Source organism: Hypanus sabinus, chromosome 19, assembly GCF_030144855.1.
Source record: "Hypanus sabinus isolate sHypSab1 chromosome 19, sHypSab1.hap1, whole genome shotgun sequence".
Lineage (NCBI taxonomy): Eukaryota > Metazoa > Chordata > Chondrichthyes > Myliobatiformes > Dasyatidae > Hypanus > Hypanus sabinus.
The window spans coordinates 3548654-3571632 of record NC_082724.1 but is presented as its reverse complement, the minus strand read 5'-3'; the positions used below and the strand labels follow the sequence as shown (position 1 = coordinate 3571632).

At 52.5% G+C, this 22979-nt stretch overlaps 1 protein-coding gene across 2 annotated transcripts in view; it reads right to left on the bottom strand.

Moving 5' to 3' along the window:
- LOC132377679 (phosphatidylinositol 4,5-bisphosphate 3-kinase catalytic subunit gamma isoform-like) overlaps positions 1-12781 on the bottom strand; it is a 43707-nt gene extending 30926 nt beyond the window's left edge. The window contains exons 1-2 of one of the 2 annotated variants that reach the window (XM_059943906.1): positions 12434-12781; positions 3665-5439 (exon numbers count right to left, since the gene is read on the bottom strand). In XM_059943906.1, coding sequence (XP_059799889.1) covers positions 3665-5428 — 1764 coding nt within the window. In that variant the 5' untranslated portion in view covers positions 5429-5439; positions 12434-12781. The remainder of the gene's footprint in view (positions 1-3664; positions 5440-12433) is intronic. The other variant, XM_059943907.1, reaches the window with a different exon arrangement.
- Positions 12782-22979: the final 10198 nt, after the last annotated feature.

Genomic DNA, 22979 nt, shown 5'->3' with positions numbered 1-22979 from the left:
GTGCGCTCCGTGTGGGGAGTGTGTGCGCTCCGTGTGAGGAGTGTGTGCGCTCCGTGTGAGGAGTGTGTGCGCTCCGTGTGGGGAGTGTGTGCGCTCCGTGTGAGGAGTGTGTGCGCGCCGTGTGAGGTGTGTGTGCGCTCCGTGTTGGGAGTGTGTGCGCTCCGTGTGGGGAGTGTGTGCGCGCCGTGTGGGGAGTGTGCGCGCCGTGTGGGGAGTGTGTGCGCGCCGTGCGAGGAGTGTGTGCGCGCCGTGTGAGGTGTGTGTGCGCGCCGTGTTGGGAGTGTGCGCTCCGTGTGGGGAGTGTGTGCGCTCCGTGTGGGGAGTGTGTGCGCTCCGTGTGAGGAGTGTGTGCGCTCCGTGTGAGGAGTGTGTGCGCTCCGTGTTGGGAGTGTGTGCGCTCCGTGTTGGGAGTGTGTGCGCTCCGTGTGGGGAGTGTGTGCGCGCCGTGTGGGGAGTGTGTGCGCGCCGTGTGGGGAGTGTGTGCGCGCCGTGTGAGGTGTGTGTGCGCTCCGTGTGAGGAGTGTGTGCGCTCCGTGTTGGGAGTGTGTGCGCGCCGTGTGGGGAGTGCGTGCGCGCCGTGTGGGGAGTGTGTGCGCTCCGTGTGGGGAGTGCGTGCGCTCCGTGTGAGGAGTGTGTGCGCCGTGTTGGGAGTGTGTGCGCGCCGTGTGGGGAGTGTGTGCGCGCCGTGTGAGGAGTGTGTGCGCGCCGGGCGGGGAGTGTGTGCGCGCCGTGTGAGGAGTGTGCGCGCTCCGTGCGGGGAGTGTGTGCGCTCCGTGTGAGGAGTGTGTGCGCGCCGTGTGGGGAGTGCGTGCGCGCCGTGTGGGGAGTGCGTGCGCGCCGTGTGAGGAGTGTGTGCGCCGTGTGGGGAGTGTGTGCGCCGTGTGGGGAGTGTGTGCGCTCCGTGTGGGGAGTGTGTGCTCCGTGTGGGGAGTGTGTGCGCTCCGTGTGGGGAGTGTGTGCTCCGTGTGGGGAGTGTGTGCTCCGTGTGGGGAGTGTGTGCGCTCCGTGTGGGGAGTGTGTGCGCTCCGTGTGGGGAGTGTGTGCTCCGTGTGGGGAGTGTGTGCGCGCCGTGTGAGGTGTGTGTGCGCTCCGTGTGGGGAGTGTGTGCGCCGTGTGGGGAGTGTGTGCGCCGTGTGGGGAGTGTGTGCGCTCCGTGTGAGGAGTGTGTGCGCGCCGTGTGGGGAGTGTGTGCGCTCCGTGTGGGGAGTGTGTGCGCTCCGTGTGGGGAGTGTGTGCTCCGTGTGGGGAGTGTGTGCGCGCCGTTTGGGGAGTGTGTGCGCGCCGTGTTGGGAGTGTGTGCTCCGTGCGGGGAGTGTGTGCGCGCCGTTTGGGGAGTGTGTGCGCGCCGTGCGGGGAGTGTGCGCTCTGTGTGAGGTGTGTGTGCGCTCCGTGTGGGGAGTGTGTGCGCGCCGTTTGGGGAGTGTGTGCGCGCCGTGCGGGGAGTGTGCGCTCTGTGTGAGGTGTGTGTGCGCTCTGTGTGAGGTGTGTGTGCGCTCCGTGTGGGGAGTGTGTGCGCTCCGTGTGAGGAGTGTGTGCGCGCCGTATGGGGAGTGTGTGCGCTCCGTGTGGGGAGTGTGTGCGCTCCGTGTGGGGAGTGTGTGCGCGCCGTTTGGGGAGTGTGTGCGCGCCGTGTTGGGAGTGTGTGCTCCGTGCGGGGAGTGTGTGCGCGCCGTTTGGGGAGTGTGTGCGCTCCGTGTGGGGAGTGTGTGCGCTCCGTGTGGGGAGTGTGTGCGCTCCGTGTGAGGTGTGTGTGCGCTCCGTGTGAGGTGTGTGTGCGCTCCGTGTGGGGAGTGTGCGCTCCGTGTGAGGTGTGTGTGCGCGCCGTTTGGGGAGTGTGTGCGCTCCGTGTGGGGAGTGTGTGCGCTCCGTGTGGGGAGTGTGTGCGCTCCGTGTGGGGAGTGTGTGCGCTCCGTGTGAGGTGTGTGTGCGCGCCGTTTGGGGAGTGTGTGCGCTCCGTGTGGGGAGTGTGTGCGCTCCGTGTGAGGTGTGTGTGCGCGCCGTGTGAGTTGTGTGTGCGCTCCGTGTGAGTTGTGTGTGCGCTCCGTGTGGGGAGTGTGCGCGCCGTTTGGGGAGTGTGTGCGCGCCGTTTGGGGAGTGTGTGCGCGCCGTGCGGGGAGTGTGTGCGCTCCGTGTGGGGAGTGTGCGCTCCGTGTGAGGTGTGTGTGCGCGCCGTGTGGGGAGTGTGCGCGCCGAGTGTGGGGGCTGTACACGCAGGGTTCATGGTGTGGGGAGTGTGTGCGCGGAATGTGTGTGTACGTTGTGTACGGGCTGTGTCATTTCGAGGACTATAATACAAGACAAGGATGAAATGTTGAGGCTTTAAAAGACATCGGTCAGACAGCACTCGGGGGCACTGTGAGCAGTTTTGGGTTCCTTATCTAAGAAAGGATGTGATGGCGTTGGAGAGGGTTCAGAGGATCAGGAGAATGGTCCCAGGAATGAAAGGGTTAACGTGTGAGGAGTGTTCGATGGCAGAGGGTCTGCACTCAGTGGATTTCAGAAGGATGGCGGGGTGGGGGGTGGTCTCATTGCAAACTATCGAATATTGAAAGGCCTTGATAGAGTGGATGTGAAGACGATGTTTCCTCTGGTGGGGGAGTCTCGGACCACAGGGCACAGCCTCAGAGTAGAGGGGTGTCCACGTAGAACGCAGATGAGGAGGAATTTCTTTAGCCAGAGAGTGGTGGATCTGTGGAATTCGTTGCCACAGAGCCCAAGTGACTGGATGTATTTAAAGCGGAGTTTGCTAAGTTCTTGATTAGTCGGTATCAGAAGTTACAGGGGGAAGGCAGGTGTGTGTCTGGGGTGTCTTGCGGGGCGTGTTCAGTGTGTCGGGGCTGTGGTGGTTCGGCTGAGCTGTGTGTCTGTCGTGTGTGTTCAAAGTGTCCGGGCTGAGAGGTGTGTCACGGTGTGTGTGTGTACTGTGTCCGGTGTGACGTGTCGTGTACTATGTCCCGCGCGCGCGCGTGTGTGTGTGTGTGTGTGTGTGTGTGTGTGTGTGTGTGTTGGTGTGACGTGGTGTGTACTATGTCCCGTGTGTGTGTGTGTGTGTGTGTGTGTGTGTGTGTGTTTGTGTGTGTTGGTGTGACGTGGTGTGTACTATGTCCCGTGTGTGTGTGTTTGTGTGTGTTGGTGTGACGTGGTGTGTACTGTGTCACGGTGTGTGTGTGTTGGTGTGACGTGGTGTGTACTGTATCACTGTGTGTGTGTGTGTGTGTGTGTGTGTGTTGGTGTGACGTGGTGTGTACTGTATCACGGTGTGTGTGTGTGTGTGTGTGTGTGTGTGTTTGTGTGTGTTGGTGTGACGTGGTGTGTACTGTGTCCCGTGTGTGTGTGTATGGTGGTGTGTACTGTGTCCCGTGTGTGCCTCGACGTGTTCCCTGGGGTGTTTGTTGGTGGGTTGCGGTGCGTGTCGAGAGTATGGGTTGGCGTGTCGAGGTGTGTGTGTGTGTGTCACGGGGTGTGTACAGTGTGCCATGGGTTGCTTGGCGGGACTGTGTGCGGGATGTGCGTGGGGTGCTGGTGTCGTAGACCGAGGTGTGTGTTCGGTGTCGGGGGGGGGTGGTGTTCTGGTGGGTTGAGCTGGGATGCCTGTCGTAGTGTGTGTTGGTTTGTTGGGGTGTGATGGTGGTGTTAGGGGCGTGAGTCCAGGCCTCCCCCTCACCTGCACCAGCTGCAGCAGGAGCCTGAGTACCGTGCCGCCGGCCAGCTGCTCCAGGCGCCGCACCGCCAGCTCCCGCACCCTCTCGTCCGCGACGCGCTCGCCCAGCAGCTCCAGCGCCACCGGCAGCTCCAGCTCTCCGGGGTCCCAGTGGCGGATCAACCGGTGCAAATCCCGCACCGCCCGCTGCTCGGCCCAGCGCACCGTGGCCAGGAAGGCGGGCAGCGAGCGGCTGTAGCGGCCGCATTCCTGGGTGAAGCGGCGGAAGGCGGCCCTCTGCCTGGCCGCCGCCTCCTCCATTTCCCCCTCCTCCTCCTCCTCGCTGGACAACACGACCGAGCGGTCGTAGCTGTCGAGAAGCAGGCAGAGGGCGGCCGAGCCCTGCAGATCGGGGTTGGTGGCGGAAGAGAGAAGCCCCGCGCCGTGCCCGGAGCCGGGCCACAGGTGCAGCACCCTCTGGCCCTGCTGCAGGCGCCGGTGGTGGTCGATGAGCAGGAGGCTGGCGTGGTAGAGCAGGAGCCCGGCCTCCCCGTTCCCATCGCCGGCGTCGGACGGCGGGGAGTTCTCCAGTGCGTAAACTCGCAGGCCGAGCCGGGAGCCCCGCGGCAGGTCCCGCACCTGGATGTCGAAGCGAAGCCAGGCGTTCCAGAGCACCTCTTCGGCCAGCGGCCGGGCGATGGAGCGGGCGCTGCACAGGGTGAGGCTGCCGTGCATGACCGCCCCCACCACGTACACCCGCACCGGTCTCTTGCCGGGGGTCCCGGGAGCGTCCAACCCCAGCAGTTTGACTCGGAAAGGATGGCGGCAGTCAGAGAGGGGGAGAGCGGCCGCCCGCGCCTCCTCGCCCTCGCCCAGGCTCGGCCCCGAGTCCTCCTCTACCAGTGGCCAGTCCCGGGCGACCTCTTGCTCCTGGTCCGGCTCCGGGCCTGGGGCGCTCACCAGCGCCAGGCGCAGCTCCTCCCGCATCTTGAGGCAGCGCCGGACCCAGCAGAAGTCCACCAGAGACCAGTTGCCGATCAGGTACTCCTCCCGGCCGCACACCCTGAGCGCCAGCTCCTCGCCGAGCTCCTCCCCAGTCTGCCGGCCGTAGGCGCGGATGACCAGCTCGGGCGTGTGGCGGCCGCACACCTTCAGCCTTTGGCTGCTGCCGCCCCGGTAGATCGTCACCCCGATCTCCTGGGTGGCCACCGCCTGCAGTGCGGCAGGAAGGGGGCTGGAGTTCAGGCGGGGCTCGGCGGAGTGGCGGCGCCCGAGGTTTGCTCTCCGGACCGCGGCGAACCTCCTCCGGGCTGTGTTCAGCTCGCCCTGCCGCTGCCCGTTCACCAGAGCCCTGACATCGCGGCCTATCAGGCTGGCCACGGTGTCCCAGAGAAGCCGGCCCGCCTCGGTGTCCCTAGAGTTAGGCCGCAGGTAGATATGGCCCCTCTGGTGCCCCAGGCTCTGCCAGTACCTGACCGCGCCGAGCGCCAGCAGGATCTCCTCGTCGTCCAGCATCTCGTACCAGGCGGGGCCCTTCCTGTACAGCAGCTGGAAGGAATCGGGGCCGCAGGGCTGGTAGGAGCCGGGTCTGGCGCTCTCGCTGGCCGCTTTCGCCCAGGCCAACAGGCGGAGGGAACGCACCGTGCCGAGAGCCGGCAATTCCAGCTGGATCACCTCGGGCTGCCCGCTGGCCGGGCACTGGGTGGGCAGCACGCAGACGAAGAGCAGGGTGCCGCAGCTGGTGAGGGGGCCAGCAGGGCATAGCTCGCCTTCCTCGTCCGAGTTCATGTCCCGCACACCTGTGGGGGTAATGAAGGGAGTAAATGGGGAGAGCTCCCTTCACACTGAACGCACACCACCAGCTCCAGTAACATCATAAAGGATCCCACACACACCGCACATCGACTGTTGGTCCCACGACCATCAGGGCAGAAGCGCCCGAGCACCTACGCTGGGACCACCAGGCTCTTTGACACGGAAGTCTTTATCTATTGATCGGTGTCAAAAAATTAAACCCACTGTGCTTCAACAATAAAACATACAAACTTCCCAGGGGGTGACTGCTTTTTACAGACACTGTGTAGAAACTAATTTATCAAGACGAGAAAGTCTGTGTTTGGTGGAAATCTGGACCATCACACGCAAAATGGTGAAAAGCTCAGCAGGCCAGACAGCATCTGTGGGAATGAATGCTTCAGGCCGAGACCTTTCATCAAGACCGAGGAGGAAGGGAGAAAATGCCGGATTAAGAGGGCGGGCGGGGTAGCTAGAGAGTGACAGATGGATCGGAAAGGCTGGAGAGGAAGGAATCTGATAGGAGAGGAGAGTGGACCACGGGAGGGGTAGGAGGTACCCAGGGAGAGGTGATAGGCAGGTAAGGTCGGAGTAGGGAGTAGAAGAGGGGAGGGGAGGGAGGCTCCCAAGCAGAGTACAAGGCGTTGCTTCCCCATCCTGAGGACATGGACTGACACGTTGGAACGGGAACGGGGATGGGAATTAAAATGTTTGGCCACCGGGAAACCCCACTTCCGGCGGGCGGTGAGGAGGTGTTTAATGAAGCAGTCTCCCGGTCTACAACGGGTCCCATCAGGCCGCATCGGGAGCGCCCGACACGGTAGACGACCCCAGCAGGTGAAGTGTGGCCTCACCTGGAAGGACAGCTTGGGGCCTGAATGCGGGTGAGGGAGGAGGTGAATGGGCAGGTGTGGCACTTCGGCCGCTTGCCGGGAGGGAATAACGGAGAGTAGGGGAAGAGGAGGTGAAATTGTGTACGGATTGTGTTTTATTATTATTATATTCTTTACCTTACTGCGTTTTGTGCTGCATCGGATCCGGAGTAACAATTATTTCATTCTCCTTTACATTTGTGAACTGGAAATGGCATTAAACACTCTTGAAGTTATAGGGGCAGAATTAGGCCATTTGGCCCATCGAGTTTGCTCTTGCATTCCATCATGGCTGATTTATTTCCCTCTCTCCCTGCCGACTGTTTTCCAACCCCCTAACTTTTTCCCATAACCTTTGACATCCTGACCAATCAAGAACCGATCACTTCTGCTTTAAGTGTGCCCTCTGACTTGGCCTCCACAGCTGCCTGTGACCATGAATTCCACAGATTCACCACTCTCTGGTTAGAGACATTTCTCCTCATCTCCATTTTAAAAGGACGTTCCTGTTCTGAGGGTGTGCCCTGTGTCCTAGATTCACTCACGATAGGAAACACTCTCACCATGTTCACTCTATCCGGGCCTTTAAATATTCAATGGATTTCAATGAGGATCCCCCCAATCCTCTCAATTCCAGCGAACACAGGCACTCCTCAGATGTTAACCCAAACTTGTCCAGGATCATTCTTCTGAACCTCCACTAAACCCTCTCCAAAGCCAACACATCCTTTCCAGCACTCTGACCAATGTCCCATCACACACTCCCGGGGTCAGACAGAGTGAATCTCCCTCCACACCGTCCCATCACACACTCCCGGGGTCAGACAGAGTGAAACTCCCTCCACACTGTCCCATCACACACTCCCGGGGTCAGACAGAGTGAAACTCCCTCCACACTGTCCCATCACACATTCCCGGGGTCAGACACAGAGTGAATCTCCCTCCACACTGTCCCATCACACACTCCCGGGGTCAGACAGAGTGAATCTCCCTCCACACCATCCCATCACACACTCCCGGGGTCAGACACAGAGTGAATCTCCCTCCACACTGTCCCATCACACACTCCCTCCACACCGTCCCATCACACACTCCCGGGGTCAGACAGAGTGAAACTCCCTCCACACTGTCACATCACACATTCCCGGGGTCAGACACAGAGTGAATCTCCCTCCACACTGTCCCATCACACACTCCCGGGGTCAGACAGAGTGAATCTCCCTCCACACCGTCCCATCACACACTCCCAGGGTCAGACACAGAGTGAATGTCCCTCCACACCGTCCCATCACACACTCCCGGGGTCAGACAGAGTGAAACTCCCTCCACACTGTCCCATCACACACTCCCGGGGTCAGACAGAGTGAAACTCCCTCCACACTGTCCCATCACACATTCCCGGGGTCAGACACAGAGTGAATCTCCCTCCACACTGTCCCATCACACACTCCCGGGGTCAGACAGAGTGAATCTCCCTCCACACCGTCCCATCACACACTCCCAGGGTCAGACAGAGTGAAACTCCCTCCACACTGTCCCATCACACACTCCCGGGGTCAGACTGAGTGAAACTCCCTCCACACCATCCCATCTCACACTCCCGGGGTCAGACAGAGTGTAGCTCCCTCCACACTGTCCCATCACACACTCCCGGGGTCAGACACAGAGTGAATCCCTCCTCCACACCATCCCATAACACACTCCCGGGGTCAGACACAGAGTGAAACTCCCTCCACACTGTCCCATCACACATTCCCGGGGTCAGACACAGTGAATCTCCCTCCACACTGTCCCATCACACACTCCCGGGGTCAGACAGAGTGAATCTCCCTCCACACCATCCCATCACACACTCCCAGGGTCAGACAGAGTGAAACTCCCTCCACACTGTCCCATCACACACTCCCGGGGTCAGACAGAGTGAAACTCCCTCCACACTGTCCCATCACACACTCCCGGGGTCAGACACAGAGTGAAACTCCCTCCACACCATCCCATCTCACACTCTCGGGGTCAGACAGAGTGAATCTCCCTCCACACCATCCCATCACACACTCCCGGGGTCAGACACAGAGTGAATCTCCCTCCACACCATCCCATCACACACTCCCGGGGTCAGACACAGAGTGAATCTCCCTCCACACAATCCCATCACACACTCCCGGGGTCAGACAGAGTGAATCTCCCTCCACACCGTCCCATCACACACTCCCGGGGTCAGACAGAGTGAAACTCCCTCCACACCGTCCCATCACACACTCCCGGGGTCAGACAGAGTGAAACTCCCTCCACACTGTCCCATCACACACTCCCGGGGTCAGACAGAGTGAATCTCCCTCCACACCGTCCCATCACACACTCCCGGGGTCAGAGAGAGTGCAACTCCCTCCACACTGTCCCATCACACACTCCAGGGGTCAGAGACAGAGTGAATCTCCCTCCACACCGTCCCATCACATACTCCCGGGGTCAGACACAGAGTGAAGCTCCCTCCACACCGTCCCATCACACACTCCCAGGGTCAGACACAGAGTGAACCTCCCTCCACACCGTCCCATCACACACTTTTGGGGTCAGACACAGAGTGAATCTACCCCCACACCGTCCCATCACACACTTTTGGGGTCAGACACAGAGTAAATCTCCCTCCACACCGTCCCATCACACACTCCCTCCACACCGTCCCATCACACACTCCAGGGGTCAGACACAGAGTGAAGCTCACTCCACACTGTCACTTCACACACTCCTGGGTCAGATACAGAGTGAATCTCCCTCCACTCCGTCCCATCACACACTCCCGGGGTCAGACACAGAGTGAAGCTCCCTCCACACCGTCCCATCACACACTCCCGGGGTCAGACACAGAGTGAATCTCCCTCCACACCATCCCATCACACACTCCCGGGGTCAGACACAGAGTGAAACTCCCTCCACACCGTCCCATCACACACTCCTGGGGTCAGACACAGAGTGAATCTCCCTCCACACCATCCCATCACACACTCCCGGGGTCAGACACAGAGTGAATCTCCCGCCACACCGTCCCATCACACACTCCCGGGGTCAGACACAGAGTGAATCTCCCTCCACACTGTCCCATCACGAACTCCCGGGGTCAGACATAGAGTGAAACTCCCTCCACACTGTCCCATCACACACTCCCGGGGTCAGACACAGAGTGAAACTCCCTCCACACTGTCACATCACCCACTCCCAGGGTCAGACATTGAGTGAATCTCCCTCCACACTGTCCCATCACACATTCCCGGGGTCAGTCACAGAGTGAATCTCCCTCCACACTGTCTCATCACACACTCCCGGGGTCAGACAGAGTGAATCTCCCTCCACACCGTCCCATCACACACTCCCAGGGTCAGACAGAGTGAAACTCCCTCCACACTGTCCCATCACACACTCCCGGGGTCAGACTGAGTGTAGCTCCCTCCACACCGTCCCATCACACACTCCCGGGGTCAGACAGAGTGTAGCTCCCTCCACACCGTCCCATCACACACTCCCGGGGTCAGACACAGAGTGAATCTCCCTCCACACCATCCCATAACACACTCCCGGGGTCAAACACAGAGTGAAACTCCCTCCACACTGTCCCATCACACATTCCCGGGGTCAGACACAGAGTGAATCTCCCTCCACACTGTCCCATCACACACTCCCGGGGTCAGACAGAGTGAATCTCCCTCCACACCATCCCATCACACCAGAGGTGAGGAGGGTCCCCACTGGAAGTCCCTTTACGCCGGGGTTCTTCCCATGCACCTGGGGGATCTCGGCTGGAGGGTACTGCATAGGGCAGTGCCCTGCAATAAGTTTTTCAGTTTGTACATGGACTTCCCACCCGCATGCCACTTCTGCGGGCTGGAGTGTGTACATGGAGTGTGTGAGGCTGCAGCCTCTTTTTGCATATTTGCGTGGGCTGCTTCTCGCCTTCTGGCTGCATTTTAGTCCCACCCTGTTTATATATGGTCATCCAGTAAGGAAGGGGGCATGGAGGGATGAGGATGTCCTAGTCAACTTGCTCCTGGGGCTGGCGAAATCCGCCATCCGAGGGTCTTGGAAACGGGTGGCGGGAGGATCTCTCCGGGCAGACTGCCTGGCAATGTTTAGGGGGTATGTTCGTGCTCGGGTAACTATTGAAAAGGAACACGCGCAGTCCACAGTGGCCTTGGAGGAGTTTCGAGACCGTTGGGCTCCGCGGGGTGTAAATGCCATCGTGGATAGAGATGGCAACATTCTGGTGTAATGTCTATTGTCTATTTGTAGTGCAGTAATTGTGTTTGCCACTGTTTTGTGTATATTGTATAGCACCGAAATTTGTAATAAAAAAAAGGGTCAGACAGAGTGAAACTCCCTCCACACTGTCCCATCACACACTCCTGGGGTCAGATACAGAGTGAAACTCCCTCCACACCGTCCCATCTCACACTCTCGGGGTCAGACAGAGTGAATCTCCCTCCACACCGTCCCATCACGCACTCCAGGGGTCAGACACAGAGTGAGTCTCCCTCCACACCATCCCATCACACACTCCCGGGGTCAGACACAGAGTGAATCTCCCTCCACACCGTCTCATCACACACTCCCGGGGTCAGACAGAGTGAAACTCCCTCCACACTGTCCCATCACACATTCCCGGGGTCAGACACAGAGTGAATCTCCCTCCACACCGTCCAATCACACACTCCTGGGGTCAGACACAGAGTGAATCTCCCTCCACACCGTCCCATCACACACTCCCTCCACACCGTCCCATCACACACTTTTGGGGTCAGACACAGAGTAAATCTCCCTCCACACCGTCGCATCACACACTCCCGGGGTCAGACATAGAGTGAATCTCCCTCCATACCGTCCCATCACACACTCCCGGGGTCAGACACAGAGTGAATCTCCCTCCACACCATCCCATCACACACTCCCGGGGTCAGACACAGAGTGAATCTCCCTCCGCACTGTCCCATCACACACTCCCGGGGTCAGACACAGAGTGAATCTCCCTCCACACTGTCCCATCACGCACTCCCGGGGTCAGACACAGAGTGAAACTCCCTCCACACTGTCCCATCACACACTCCCGGGGTCAGACACAGAGTGAATCTCCCTCCACACCATCCAATCACACACTCCTGGGGTCAGACACAGAGTGAGTCTCCCTCCACACCATCCCATCACACACTCCCGGGGTCAGACACAGAGTGAATCTCCCTCCACACCGTCCCATCACACACTCCCGGGGTCAGACACAGAGTGAATCTCCCTCCACACTGTCCCATCACGCACTCCCGGGGTCAGACACAGAGTGTAACTCCCTCCACACTGTCCCATCACACACTCCCGGGGTCAGACACAGAGTGAAACTCCCTCCACACTGTCACATCACCCACTCCCAGGGTCAGACATTGAGTGAATCTCCCTCCACACTGTCCCATCACACACTCCCGGGATCAGACACAGCATGAATCTCCCTCCACACCGTCCCATCACATACTCCCGGGGTCAGACACAGAGTGAAGCTCCCTCCACACCGTCCCATCACACACTCCCAGGGTCAGACACAGAGTGAACCTCCCTCCACACCGTCCCATCACACACTCCCGGGGTCAGACAGAGTGAATCTCCGTCCACACCGTCTCATCACACACTCCTGGGGTCAGACAGAGTGAAAGTTGGCACGGCAACTTCAAGAAACTGCAGAGAGTTATGGACACAGCTAAGCACGACACAGAATGCACCTTCCCTGCCCCCGCATGGACCCTCTCTACACTTCCTCCTGCCTCGCTAAGGCAGCCAGTATAACCAGAGACACTCTCTCTGCGACTTTCTCTCTTCTTCCATCAGGCAGAACATACAGAAGCCTGATAACGTACAGCACCAGGCTCAGGGCAGCTTCTACACCATTGTAGAATTTTAAACATTGCCTAAATGGCCACTTGACCTCACAATCAGCTCCTTACGGCCTTGCACTGTATTGTCCACCTGCACTGCACTCTTAGTGACTGTAACACTCTATTCTGTATCCTGTTGTTGTTCTCCCTCAGTATATTGATGGAATGAAATAGTCTGTGTAGATGACATACTGCACCTTGATGAAAATAAACCAACTTACCGATATTTTGTTCTAAAATCGAGTATTTCTTTCGGTGGATTGAGATGCTTCACGTTACCTGATCGTGGGGGTGTACTCTGTCCACGCTCCCTCACTGTTGAAAGGCCAGGAATGGAGCTCGCACGCGTCCCTGGGTCTGCCTGAGGTTCTGACAGGGACTGAGATCACTAAGGTCTGTTGCTGCTTCGGGCAGCAGTCCATGGATTACCCTGCACTTCCTCATTGCTGGTTAACCACTAGTTACCTGTACCACCAGTTTCGCAACACAGTACAGCAGTAAATGGGACTGCACACTTCCTCCCAGTTAATTCTAACGTTCCCTGCCCCCATATAGGTGGTATTTCTGGAATCTGACCCACCTTCGAGTTGTTAAAGACCATTGTGTGGTGATAATGTGATAGGGAACATAAATGTGACTGAACTAAATTGAGAATCAGGAAATAAAACCTCTGCACAATTTATCAGAACTTTCTAATTCTCCCCATTGAAACTACGCAGAGGAAGGAGTAGATCGTTCCTACTATTAGAACACAGTACAGACCATTTGGCCCACCCTTTAACCTACTGTAAGATCAATCTAACTCTTCCCTCCCTCAGAGCCCTCCATCTTCCCCTCATCCATGTGCCTATCTAACTTTCTTAAATGTCCCTAATGTATCTGCCCCTACCACAACCCTGGCAAGACATTCCACACAGCCTGTGTAAAAAAAAATACTCACCTCTGACATTCCTCACTGTACCTCTAATCACCTTAAAATTATGGCCCCTCCTATTAGCCATTTCTGTCCTGGGACAGAGTCTATAGCTTTCTACTCAACCTATGCCTCTAATCATCTTATCCATCTCTTATCACCTCCTTTGCTCTAAAGAGAAAAGGCCCGGCTCACTCAATCTATCCTCATAAGACATGCTCTTAAATCCAGGCAGCGTACCAGTATGTCTCCTCTGTACCCTCTCTAAAGCTTTCTCACCCTTCTTATAATGAGGCAACCAAAACTGAACACAATATTCCAAGAGTGGTCTAACCAGAGTTTTACCCACAACTCCAACTTCACATTATCTGCACATTGTTAACGGTGCAAACCTACCACTTAAGGCATAGTTTAAGACTTACCGGTTCCATCAATTAACATTCTAGTTAGTTGTATATTTGTAACGTGCTGTAATGTTTCACTGCTAAGGCAATGGTTTCTCTGTAGCAGCAAAGTTTGGGTGATGACTGGAGATAATGGGGTTTTGGAATGTATGCCAGCTAATGAGAGGCATGTTGTTCTTTCTTGTAGGTCTGGGAGCAGGGACTTCGCGGTCTTTTGTCAGTGACAGATGAAGAGAGAAGGTTGGTAGACCACCTGACAGATTGGACTTGGAGCGAGGGTCCGACAGTCAGCGATGCTCGGAGGAGGTCGATGGGGGATGGATGGATGATTCTGTGAGCACCAGTGTGCACTTTAGACTGTTTCATTGAAATGAGCCCTTTCCCTTTTTATTTCCTTTACTAACCCTGTATTAGTATTAAGATGTATAAAGTTCAGTCGTTTAATTGCATATGGTGTACTGTCTGATGTTTTGGGGATCGGATTTGTAACTGGGCAACACATCTCACAGCATCCACACAAACGAGATTTCTCAGCTTGGTGGGGCCAGAGACTGTCTTCCCCTAGACAAACGCATGCTGGCCGAACTTCAGGGTTACACATTCATGCTGTCATCACTCAGGGGATATTTGAGCTGGTTGGAGTTTGCAACGTCACATGATGTGGACAATGATGATCTTTCATCTGGGAAGTAGTGAGGGATTGGTGCCTGTGGGAAAGACCCCCTCTGCCCATGTCCCCTTGCTGCCACCCCTCACTCTCCTCCCCAGACACAACCATGATCATTCTTGGCAAATTTTTCTACAGCAGTGGTTTGCCATTGCCTTCTTCTGGGCAGTGTCTTTACAAGATGGGTAACCCCAGCATTTATCAATACTCTTCAGAGATTGTCTGCCTGGTGTCAGTGGTCACATAACCAGGACTTGTGATCTGCACCGGCTGCTCATGTGACCATCCACCACCTGCTCCCATGACTTCACATGTCCCTAATCGGGGGCTAAGCAGGTGATACACCTTTCCCTCCAGCAGAGGGGTGTGCCTTACACCTTCTGTGGTAGACACGTATCTCCACCCCACTACGACTGTGCAATAGATGCTAGTATTGAATAGTTAAGGAATTTCTGTGAGTTAGGATGTGCTATCATTGTTAATACGTAAAAATTCACCTGACTATACTCTAAATGATAATGTTATGGCAATTGAAGCTGTCGTTAATCATTTATTGTTATATTTATGTTAAAGAAGTAGAAAAGATCGTCTGCCTCGGGAGTGAGATTCCCTTGCATTCACCTGGAGGTTTACTGTGTAAATAAATACCTCCATAAGGCCATATGGAGCAGAATTAGCCCATCGAGTCTGCTCCACCATTCCATCATGGCTGATTTTTTATCCTTCTCAATCCCATTCTCCCGCCTTTTCCCTGTAACTTTGACTTCCTGATTGCTTTGCTTTAAATATACCCAAATGAGTTGACCTGCACAGCTGTCTGTAGCAATGAATTCCACACATTCACTGCCCCCTAGCTAAAGAAATTCATCCTCATGTCTCTTCTAAAGAGATGCCCTTCTATTCTGAGCCTGTGCCCTCTGGTCCAAGAGTCCCCATTATAGGAAACTTAAGAGCATAAGATAAAAGAGCAAAATTAGGCCGTTCGGCCCATCAAGTCTGTTCCACCATCATAGCTGATCCAATTTTCCTCTCAGCCCCAACCTCCTGCCTTCTCTCCATATCCCTTCATGCTCTGACCAATCAGGACTCTAACAACCTCTGCCTGAGATATACATAAAAACTTGGCCTCCACAGGTGCCTTTGGCAATGAATTCCATAGACTCACTACTCTCTGGCTAAAAAAAAATCTTCCTCTTCTCCATTCCAAAACGACACCCCTCTATTCTGAGGTGATAACCTCTGGTCTTAAACAGTCCCATCAGAGGAAACTCAAATATTAAGGCCTTTTACATTGGATAGGTTTCAATTAGGTCAACCCTTATTCTTCTGAATTCCAGTGAATCCAGGCCCAGAGCCACCAAACTGTTCACAATTCTCCAAGTGAGGCCTCACCAGTGCTTTATAAAGTCTGAACATTACATCCTTGCTTTTATATTCTAACCCTCTTGAAAAGAATGCTAACATTGCATTTGCCTTCCTCACCAATGTCTCAACTTGCAAATAACTTTTAGGGAATCCTGAACAAGGACTCCCAAATCTCCTTGCACCACAGATTTGTGTATTTTCTCTTGATTTAGAAAATAGTCCACCCTTTCATTTCTTCTACCAAAGTGCATGTCATACACTTCTCCACACTGTATTCCATCTGCTATTTCTTTGCCCATTCTCCTACTCCAAGTCCTTTTGTAGCCTACTTCCTCAAAACTACCTGCACCTCCACCTATCTTCATATCATCTGCAAACTTTGGAACAAAGCCATCAATTCCATCATCTGCAGGTTTTCTCTTGTTTGTAATTCCATTATCCAAATTATTGACATATAAGAAGAATTGGTCCACAGACTCCTGTGGACCACCCCTAGCCACCAGCAGCCAACCAGAAAAGGTTCCATTTATTCCCACTCTTTGCCTCCTACCAATCAGCCACTACTTTATCATTGCTAGAATCTTTCCAGTAATACCATGGGCTTGTAGCTTGTGAAAGTCTCACGTTTGGCACCTTGTCAAAGGCCTTCTGAATTGACTCCAACATTTTCCCAACCACTGAGGTCAAGCTAATTGGCCTGTAGTTTCATTTCTTCTGCCTCTCTCCCTTCTTGAAGAATGAAGTGACTTTTGCAATTTTCCAGTCTTCCAGAACCATTCCAGAATCTTGTGGTTCAAAAAAGATCATTACTAATGCCTCCACAATTTCTTCAGTCCCCTCTTTCAGAACCCTGGGGCATACATCATCTAGTCCAGATAACATAACTACCTTCAGATCTATCAGTTTCCCAAGAACCTCTCTCTGGATGTGGCAACTTCATGACTCCTGAAATTTTCACCATAGTGCTCGTGTCTTCCATAGTGATGGAAAATACTTATTCAGTTCATCTGCCATTTCCTTGTCTGGCATTACTACCTCTCCAGCATCGCTTTCTAGTAGTTTGATACCCACTCTCACCTCTTTTACACATCATGTATCTGAAGTTTTTGATTTTCTTTTTGGTGCTTCAGCATGTTGTGGCCAAGTGGCCTGTTCCTCTGCTGTACGTTCCAAAATATATAAAAACGAATAGTGAGTTCCATTCAGAAATCTGATGGTGGGGGGGGGGGGGGCCGAGAAGTATTCCTGAAACGTAGGAGAATGCAGAGATTGATAGAAGTATGCGTTATTATGGGGAGTAGAGATAGTGAAAATCCGAGCAGACTTATTCCCCTCAGGGAATAAACAGTTGATGTTTTGGGCCGAGACCCTTCCTCCCCAACTTCTTATTCTGCCTTCTGCCACCTTCTTTTCCAGTCCTGATGAAATGTCTCGGCTTGAAACTTCATCTGTTTATTCATTTCCATGGATACTGCCTGATCTGCTGAGTTCCTCCTGCAGTTTTTGTGTGTGTCAGAGTTTACTTTGGACTGCAGTCACTCTCCTCGGTGTGGTGTTCCCACCTGGCTGAGCCCAGGTTTTGGTGCCCCCCCACCCCGTGTCTGAACATTGAGAGCCTCCAGAACCTCTCGTAGGGAGGGGCACTCATCTTGTGATTGACTGAAACTGTAACTGGGAATATGAATATGTGGAGAGGATGGCTGAAAGAAGATTATAGCAGGAATACAGAGGGGTGGTGTTGCTCTGTTGGCAAAAGTGAAATCAAACCATTAGAAAGAGGTGACAGGGTTGGAAGGTGTGGGATCATTGTGGAGAGAGTGAACGAACTGCAAGGGTGAGAAAATCTTGTTGGAAGGCCCCCGAACAGTAGGAAGTAAGCAATCTACAAACTACAACGGGAGATAGAAAATGCATATCAAAAAGGCAATGTTACAAAAGTCATGGGGAATTGCAATATGCAGGTAATTTGGTAGATCAGGTTGGTGTTGGATTCCAGGAGATGGAATTTCTAGATTGCCTGTAAGATGGGTTTTTAAAACAGCTCATGGTAGAGCCCACTAGGGGAGTTCTAGATTGGGTGTTGTGCAACGAACTGGAATTGAAGAGTTTAAGGTAAAAGAACTCTTAGGAGTAAGTGATCATAATATTATTGAAATCACTCTGAAATTTGAGGAGGAGAGGCTAAGGTCAGGTGTGTCAGTATTACAGTGGGGTAAAGGGAAGGACAGAGGCATGAGAGGGGAGTTGGCCAGAATTGATTGGAAAAGACCACGGGCAGGGATGATGGCAGAGCAACAATGGCTGGAATCTCTGGAAGCAATTAGGAAGGTATAGGATGTATACATCCCAAAGAGGAAGAATATTCTAAAGGCAAGATAACATTACCGTGGCTAACAGAGAAATCAATAACAATATAAAAGACATGTGTATGGTCTTGTACTTTGGAAGTAAAAAAATGAAAGGGTTGATTATAGTGAGGACCTACAAGTACCTGGGGGTGAAACTGGATGACAGACCAACTCAGAGGACGTGAAGAAAAAAGGCCAGAGTCACCTCTACTTCTCGAGGAGACTGAGGTCTCTTGGAGTGTGCAGGCCTCTCCTTCACATCTATCAATGGGAGATAGAAAATGCATGCCAAGCGTGTGATGTGCTGGGGCAATGGCATCAACACGGGTGATGTCAACAGATTCAATTAACCGATTAGAAAGGCTGGCTCTGTTACAGGAGTCAAACTGGAGGCTGTGGTAGAACAAAGGACGCAACAGAAAATCCTGGACAATGTTTCTCACCCTGCATGCCACCTTGTCTGAACAGAGGAGAACCTTTAGTAATAGACTAAGACAACTGCGCTGCTCCAGACTATATGAAATCACTCTCACCCTTGGCCATTAGGTTCTATAAGTCAACCTATAGCCAGGGAAATGATGACCCCCTCCTGTTGGACTGTTCGTGGTAACTTAGTTTTCTATTCTTTCTTACTTCTCTTCTAATATTTGTATATCTGTGCACTTGTAATGCGACTGTGATACTGCAATTTCCTTTGGGATCAATAAAGTGTCTATCTGTTTTCTAAATGGAGAGGAAATGGAAAGAAACTGAGGTGCAAAGGGATTTGGGAATGCTTGTGCAGGGTTCCCAGATAATTGCAGGTTCTGTCTGTGCTGAGGAAGGGAAATGCGATGTTAGCATTCATTTCAAGAGGACCAGAATATAAAATCAAAGATGTAATGTTGAGCATTTGTAATACATTGGTGAGGCCTAACCTGGAGTATTGTGAGCAGTTTTGGCTCCTTATCATGGAAGGAACTTGCTGAAACTGGAGAGAGTTCAAAGGAAGTTTACGAAAATGATTCCATGATTGAACGGTTTGTCACATGAAGAGCGTTTGATGGCTCTGGGCCTGAATTAATGAGAACTCAGAAGAATGAGGGGTGACCTAATTGAAAATTATCGAATGGTGAAAGGCCGTGATAGAGTGGAGGTGGGGAGGATGTGCAGTTGTGAGGGCAAGACTTTATGTATATTTAAGGCAGAGGTTGACAGATTGTTGGTCAGGGCATGAGGGGATATGGGAAGGGGGTGGAGGAAGACAGGAGACTGGGGCCGAGAGGAAAAATGGATCAGCCATGATGCAATGGCAGAACAGACTTGATGGGTCAAATGGCCTAATTCTGCTTCTGTATCTTCTTACACCCCCCCCCCCCACCAAAGCTAATACCTCCATCTTCCTCATATTTGTATGCCTATCTAAACATCTCTTAAAAGCTTCTATTGTGTTTGCCTCTACCACCATCCCAGGCAGTGTATTCCAGGCACCCACCACGCTGAGTAAAAACTTACCTCTTGAACCTACCCCTCTCACCTCTGGTATTAGAATTTTTCAACCCAGAGAAATAGATACTCCGTCTACTCTGTCTATGCCCCTCATAATTTTACAAACCTCTCTCAGATCTCCCCTCAGCCTCCGCCGCTCCAGAAAAAACAACCCAAGTTTATCCATCCTCTTGTGATAGCACATGCCCTCTAAATCAGGCAACATTCTGGTAAACCTCTCCAAAGCCTCAACATCCTTCCCATAATGGGGCAACCAGAACTGTACGCAATATTCCTGAAATGGTCTGACCAGAGTTCCATAAAGTTGCAACATAACCTCTTGACTTTTGAACTCAATGCCTCAACTAATAAAAGCCAAGCATCCATAAGCTTCTTAACCACCCTTTCCACTTGTGTGGCCACTTTCAAGGAGCTGTGAACTTGGACCCCAAGATCTCACAGCTCAGCAACACTGTTAAGCTCTATATCATGCTGTATTCTTTGTCAGTCTTCTACACTATCCACAACTCCGCCAATCTTGGTATCATCTGCAAACTTACCGAGCCACCCATCTACATTTTAAGTCATTTATATACATCGCAGACTATAGAGGTCCCAGCAGAGATCCCCGGAGACATCTCTAATTACAGACCTCTAGATTGAATAAGTCCCTTCAACTACTCCTGTCTTCAATGCATGAGCCAGTTCTGAATCCGAACAGCCAATTCACTGTGGACTCCATGCATCTTGATCTTTTGGATTAATCGCTCATAAGGGACTTTGTCAAAAACCTTACTAAAAATCCATCGCCCTACCCTCAACAATCTCTCTCATCACCTTGTCAAAAAACACAAATTGGTAAGACACGACCTGACCCACACAAAGTTATGCTAGCAATGGGTTTCCAAATGCTTACATATCCTATCCCGAAGAATTTTCTTCGGCAATTTCCCTACAACTGACATTACTTGGAGGTCTGTATCTCCTAGGATTTTCCCTTGTTCCATTCTTAAATAGAGGTAGAATATTTGCCACAAACCAGTCCTCTGGGACTTTGCCTGTGCCTAGAGAGCACATGAAGATACTGGTCAAGGCCCGAGTAATCTATGCCTCTTTCAATAACCTGGCATAAATACCATCAGGCCTTGTGGATGAATCTATCTTAATACTCATTTGGAGACCCAACACTTCTTCCTCCTTGATCTCTGAACACCCTAATGTATTCATACACTCTGCACTGATCTCCTGGTCCTCCATATCTTTTCCTTGGTAAATACTGAAGCCAAGTACTCATTAAGTACCTCACTCACATTCTCCACCTCCAAGCCAATGCCCTCCCCCGTCTTTATCCTTGTTATCCTCTTGCTCCTGATGTATGTACCAAATGCTTTGGGATTCACCTTAGTCCTACTTGCCAAGGCCTTTTCATGGCCTCTTTAGTTCTTTTCTGGCTCCTCATGTGCTTCATTTGTTCCTAACTTCCTAAGTTTTACATACTTTTTCTCCTCCACTAAATTCATCACCTTTCTGCACCACCAAGGTTTTCTTATCTTTTTATCCCTCTCCTTCTAACAGGAACACACCTTTCCTGTACCCTGTGCAATTGACCTTCAAACCCCCTCCGCATGTCTGATGTGGATTTGCCAGTGGAACACTGTTCCTGCCTAATGTCCTTGGAATTTGCCCTACTGCAATTTTTACCTCTCCCACAAGGACCAGGCCTACCCTGGAAGATAAGGAGTTCAGGTCACTGTTCCCTAACTGCTCACGTGCTGGAAGGTCCATCGCCTGTCCAGGTTCATTATCCAAACCATGTCCAACCCGGTCCCTCCTCTCATTGGACCATCTGCATACTGATTTAAGAAACCCTCCAAAGCCTGCCCCATCTAAACTCCTTACACTAAGAGAAGTGTATATATATTAGAGAAGTTGAAATCCCTCAGGACAACAACCCTGTTATTTTTACATTTCCTTACTCTGATTACATAACTGTTCCTCAATGTCCCAGAAACTATTGGGGGGGTGGGGGGGTCACAATCCCATCAGCGTGATTGCATACATCCTATTCCCAAATTCTACCCAAATGAACTCAGTATCTGACCCCTCCACTATGTCTCCCGAGTGTCCCTGATTCGTTGGGCAACTACCCCCCCACCTCCTTCTCTAACTTTGCTACAACTTTGAAAACCTGGAACATTAATCACCCATTCTTGCTGCTTTCTCAAGGAAATTTCAGTGATGGTTACATCGTAGTTCCATGCCCTAAGTTCATCACCTTTACCAATAATATTCCTTGCATTAAAATACACACGGTTCATCTATCTGACCTGTTATTTTGAATTTCCCTACATCTACCTTCTTGTTCAATCCCTCACTTACTGATCTGGTCCCAGCACCTGCAAAACTAGTTTAAACCCTCCCAAGTAGCAATATAACCATATAACAATTACAGCACAGAACAGGCCACCTCGGCCCTTCTAGTCCATGCTGAATGCTCACTCTCACCTAGTCCCACCTATCTGCACTCAGCCCATAACCCTCCATTCCTTTCCTATCCATATACCTATCCAATTTTTTTTTAATGACAAAATCGAACCTGTCTCTACCACTTCTACTGGAAGCTTGTTCTACACAGCTACCACTCTCTGAGTAAAGAAGTTCCCCCTTGTGTTACCCCTAAACTTTTGCCCCTTAACTCTCAATAGCAAACCGTCCAGCCACAATATTGGTTCCCCTCCAGTTCAGTTGCAACTCTTTCCTCTTTCCTCTCTTTCCCAGAAAAGGTTCTGATGATCCAGGAACCTGGAGTCCTGTCCCCTGCACCATCTCTGCAGCCACCCGTTCATTTGTGGTCACCCCATTCCTACCTGCCCTAGCCTGTGGCCAGAGAAAGTAGGGATGGGATAATAGCAGATATTATAATTTATAGTGATTATATTGTGATTTTTTTATGTATTGCTGTGTACTGCTGCCACAAAACAAATTTCACAACATAATTTTAAAGTGATTGTTGGAAGGTGTTGGGGGGGATATCGGAGGTAGTATTTTTTTTAACACACAGAGTGGTGAGTGTGTGGAACATGTTGCCAGTGCTGGTGGTGGAGGCAGCCACATGGATGATAGAAAATGGAAGGTTATGTGGAAGGGAAGAGTTAGATTGAGTCTGATCAAGTTAACAGGTTAGCAGAACATTGTGGGCCGAAGGGCCTGTACTGTGCTGCTCTATGTTTTACTTGTCAGTGATAATAAACCTGATTCTGACCTGCTTTCCCCCCTCACTCTGAGGCCTGCTGCCATCCCTCTGCCTCTGCATGGTGGGCTGCAGGGCCTGTACTGCACAGCATGGTTCAGTATTCCCATTGCTCGGATAACTGCCAGATACTGAAACACCCGAGGTCACACCGGGGGGGGAGGGCGTTAAACCAAGCCATCCTGTGTCTGCTGGGCAGGGGTTGGGAAGGATTGACTCGTCACCAACACCCATCCCAAGCATCGGAAATAAAATCCTGTCTTCCACACAAACACTGCCCTCGATCTAACGCCCCACTGCAATCGGCAAAACACTCACATTCCATCATAAAGTTATTGCAAAAACATTTAAAA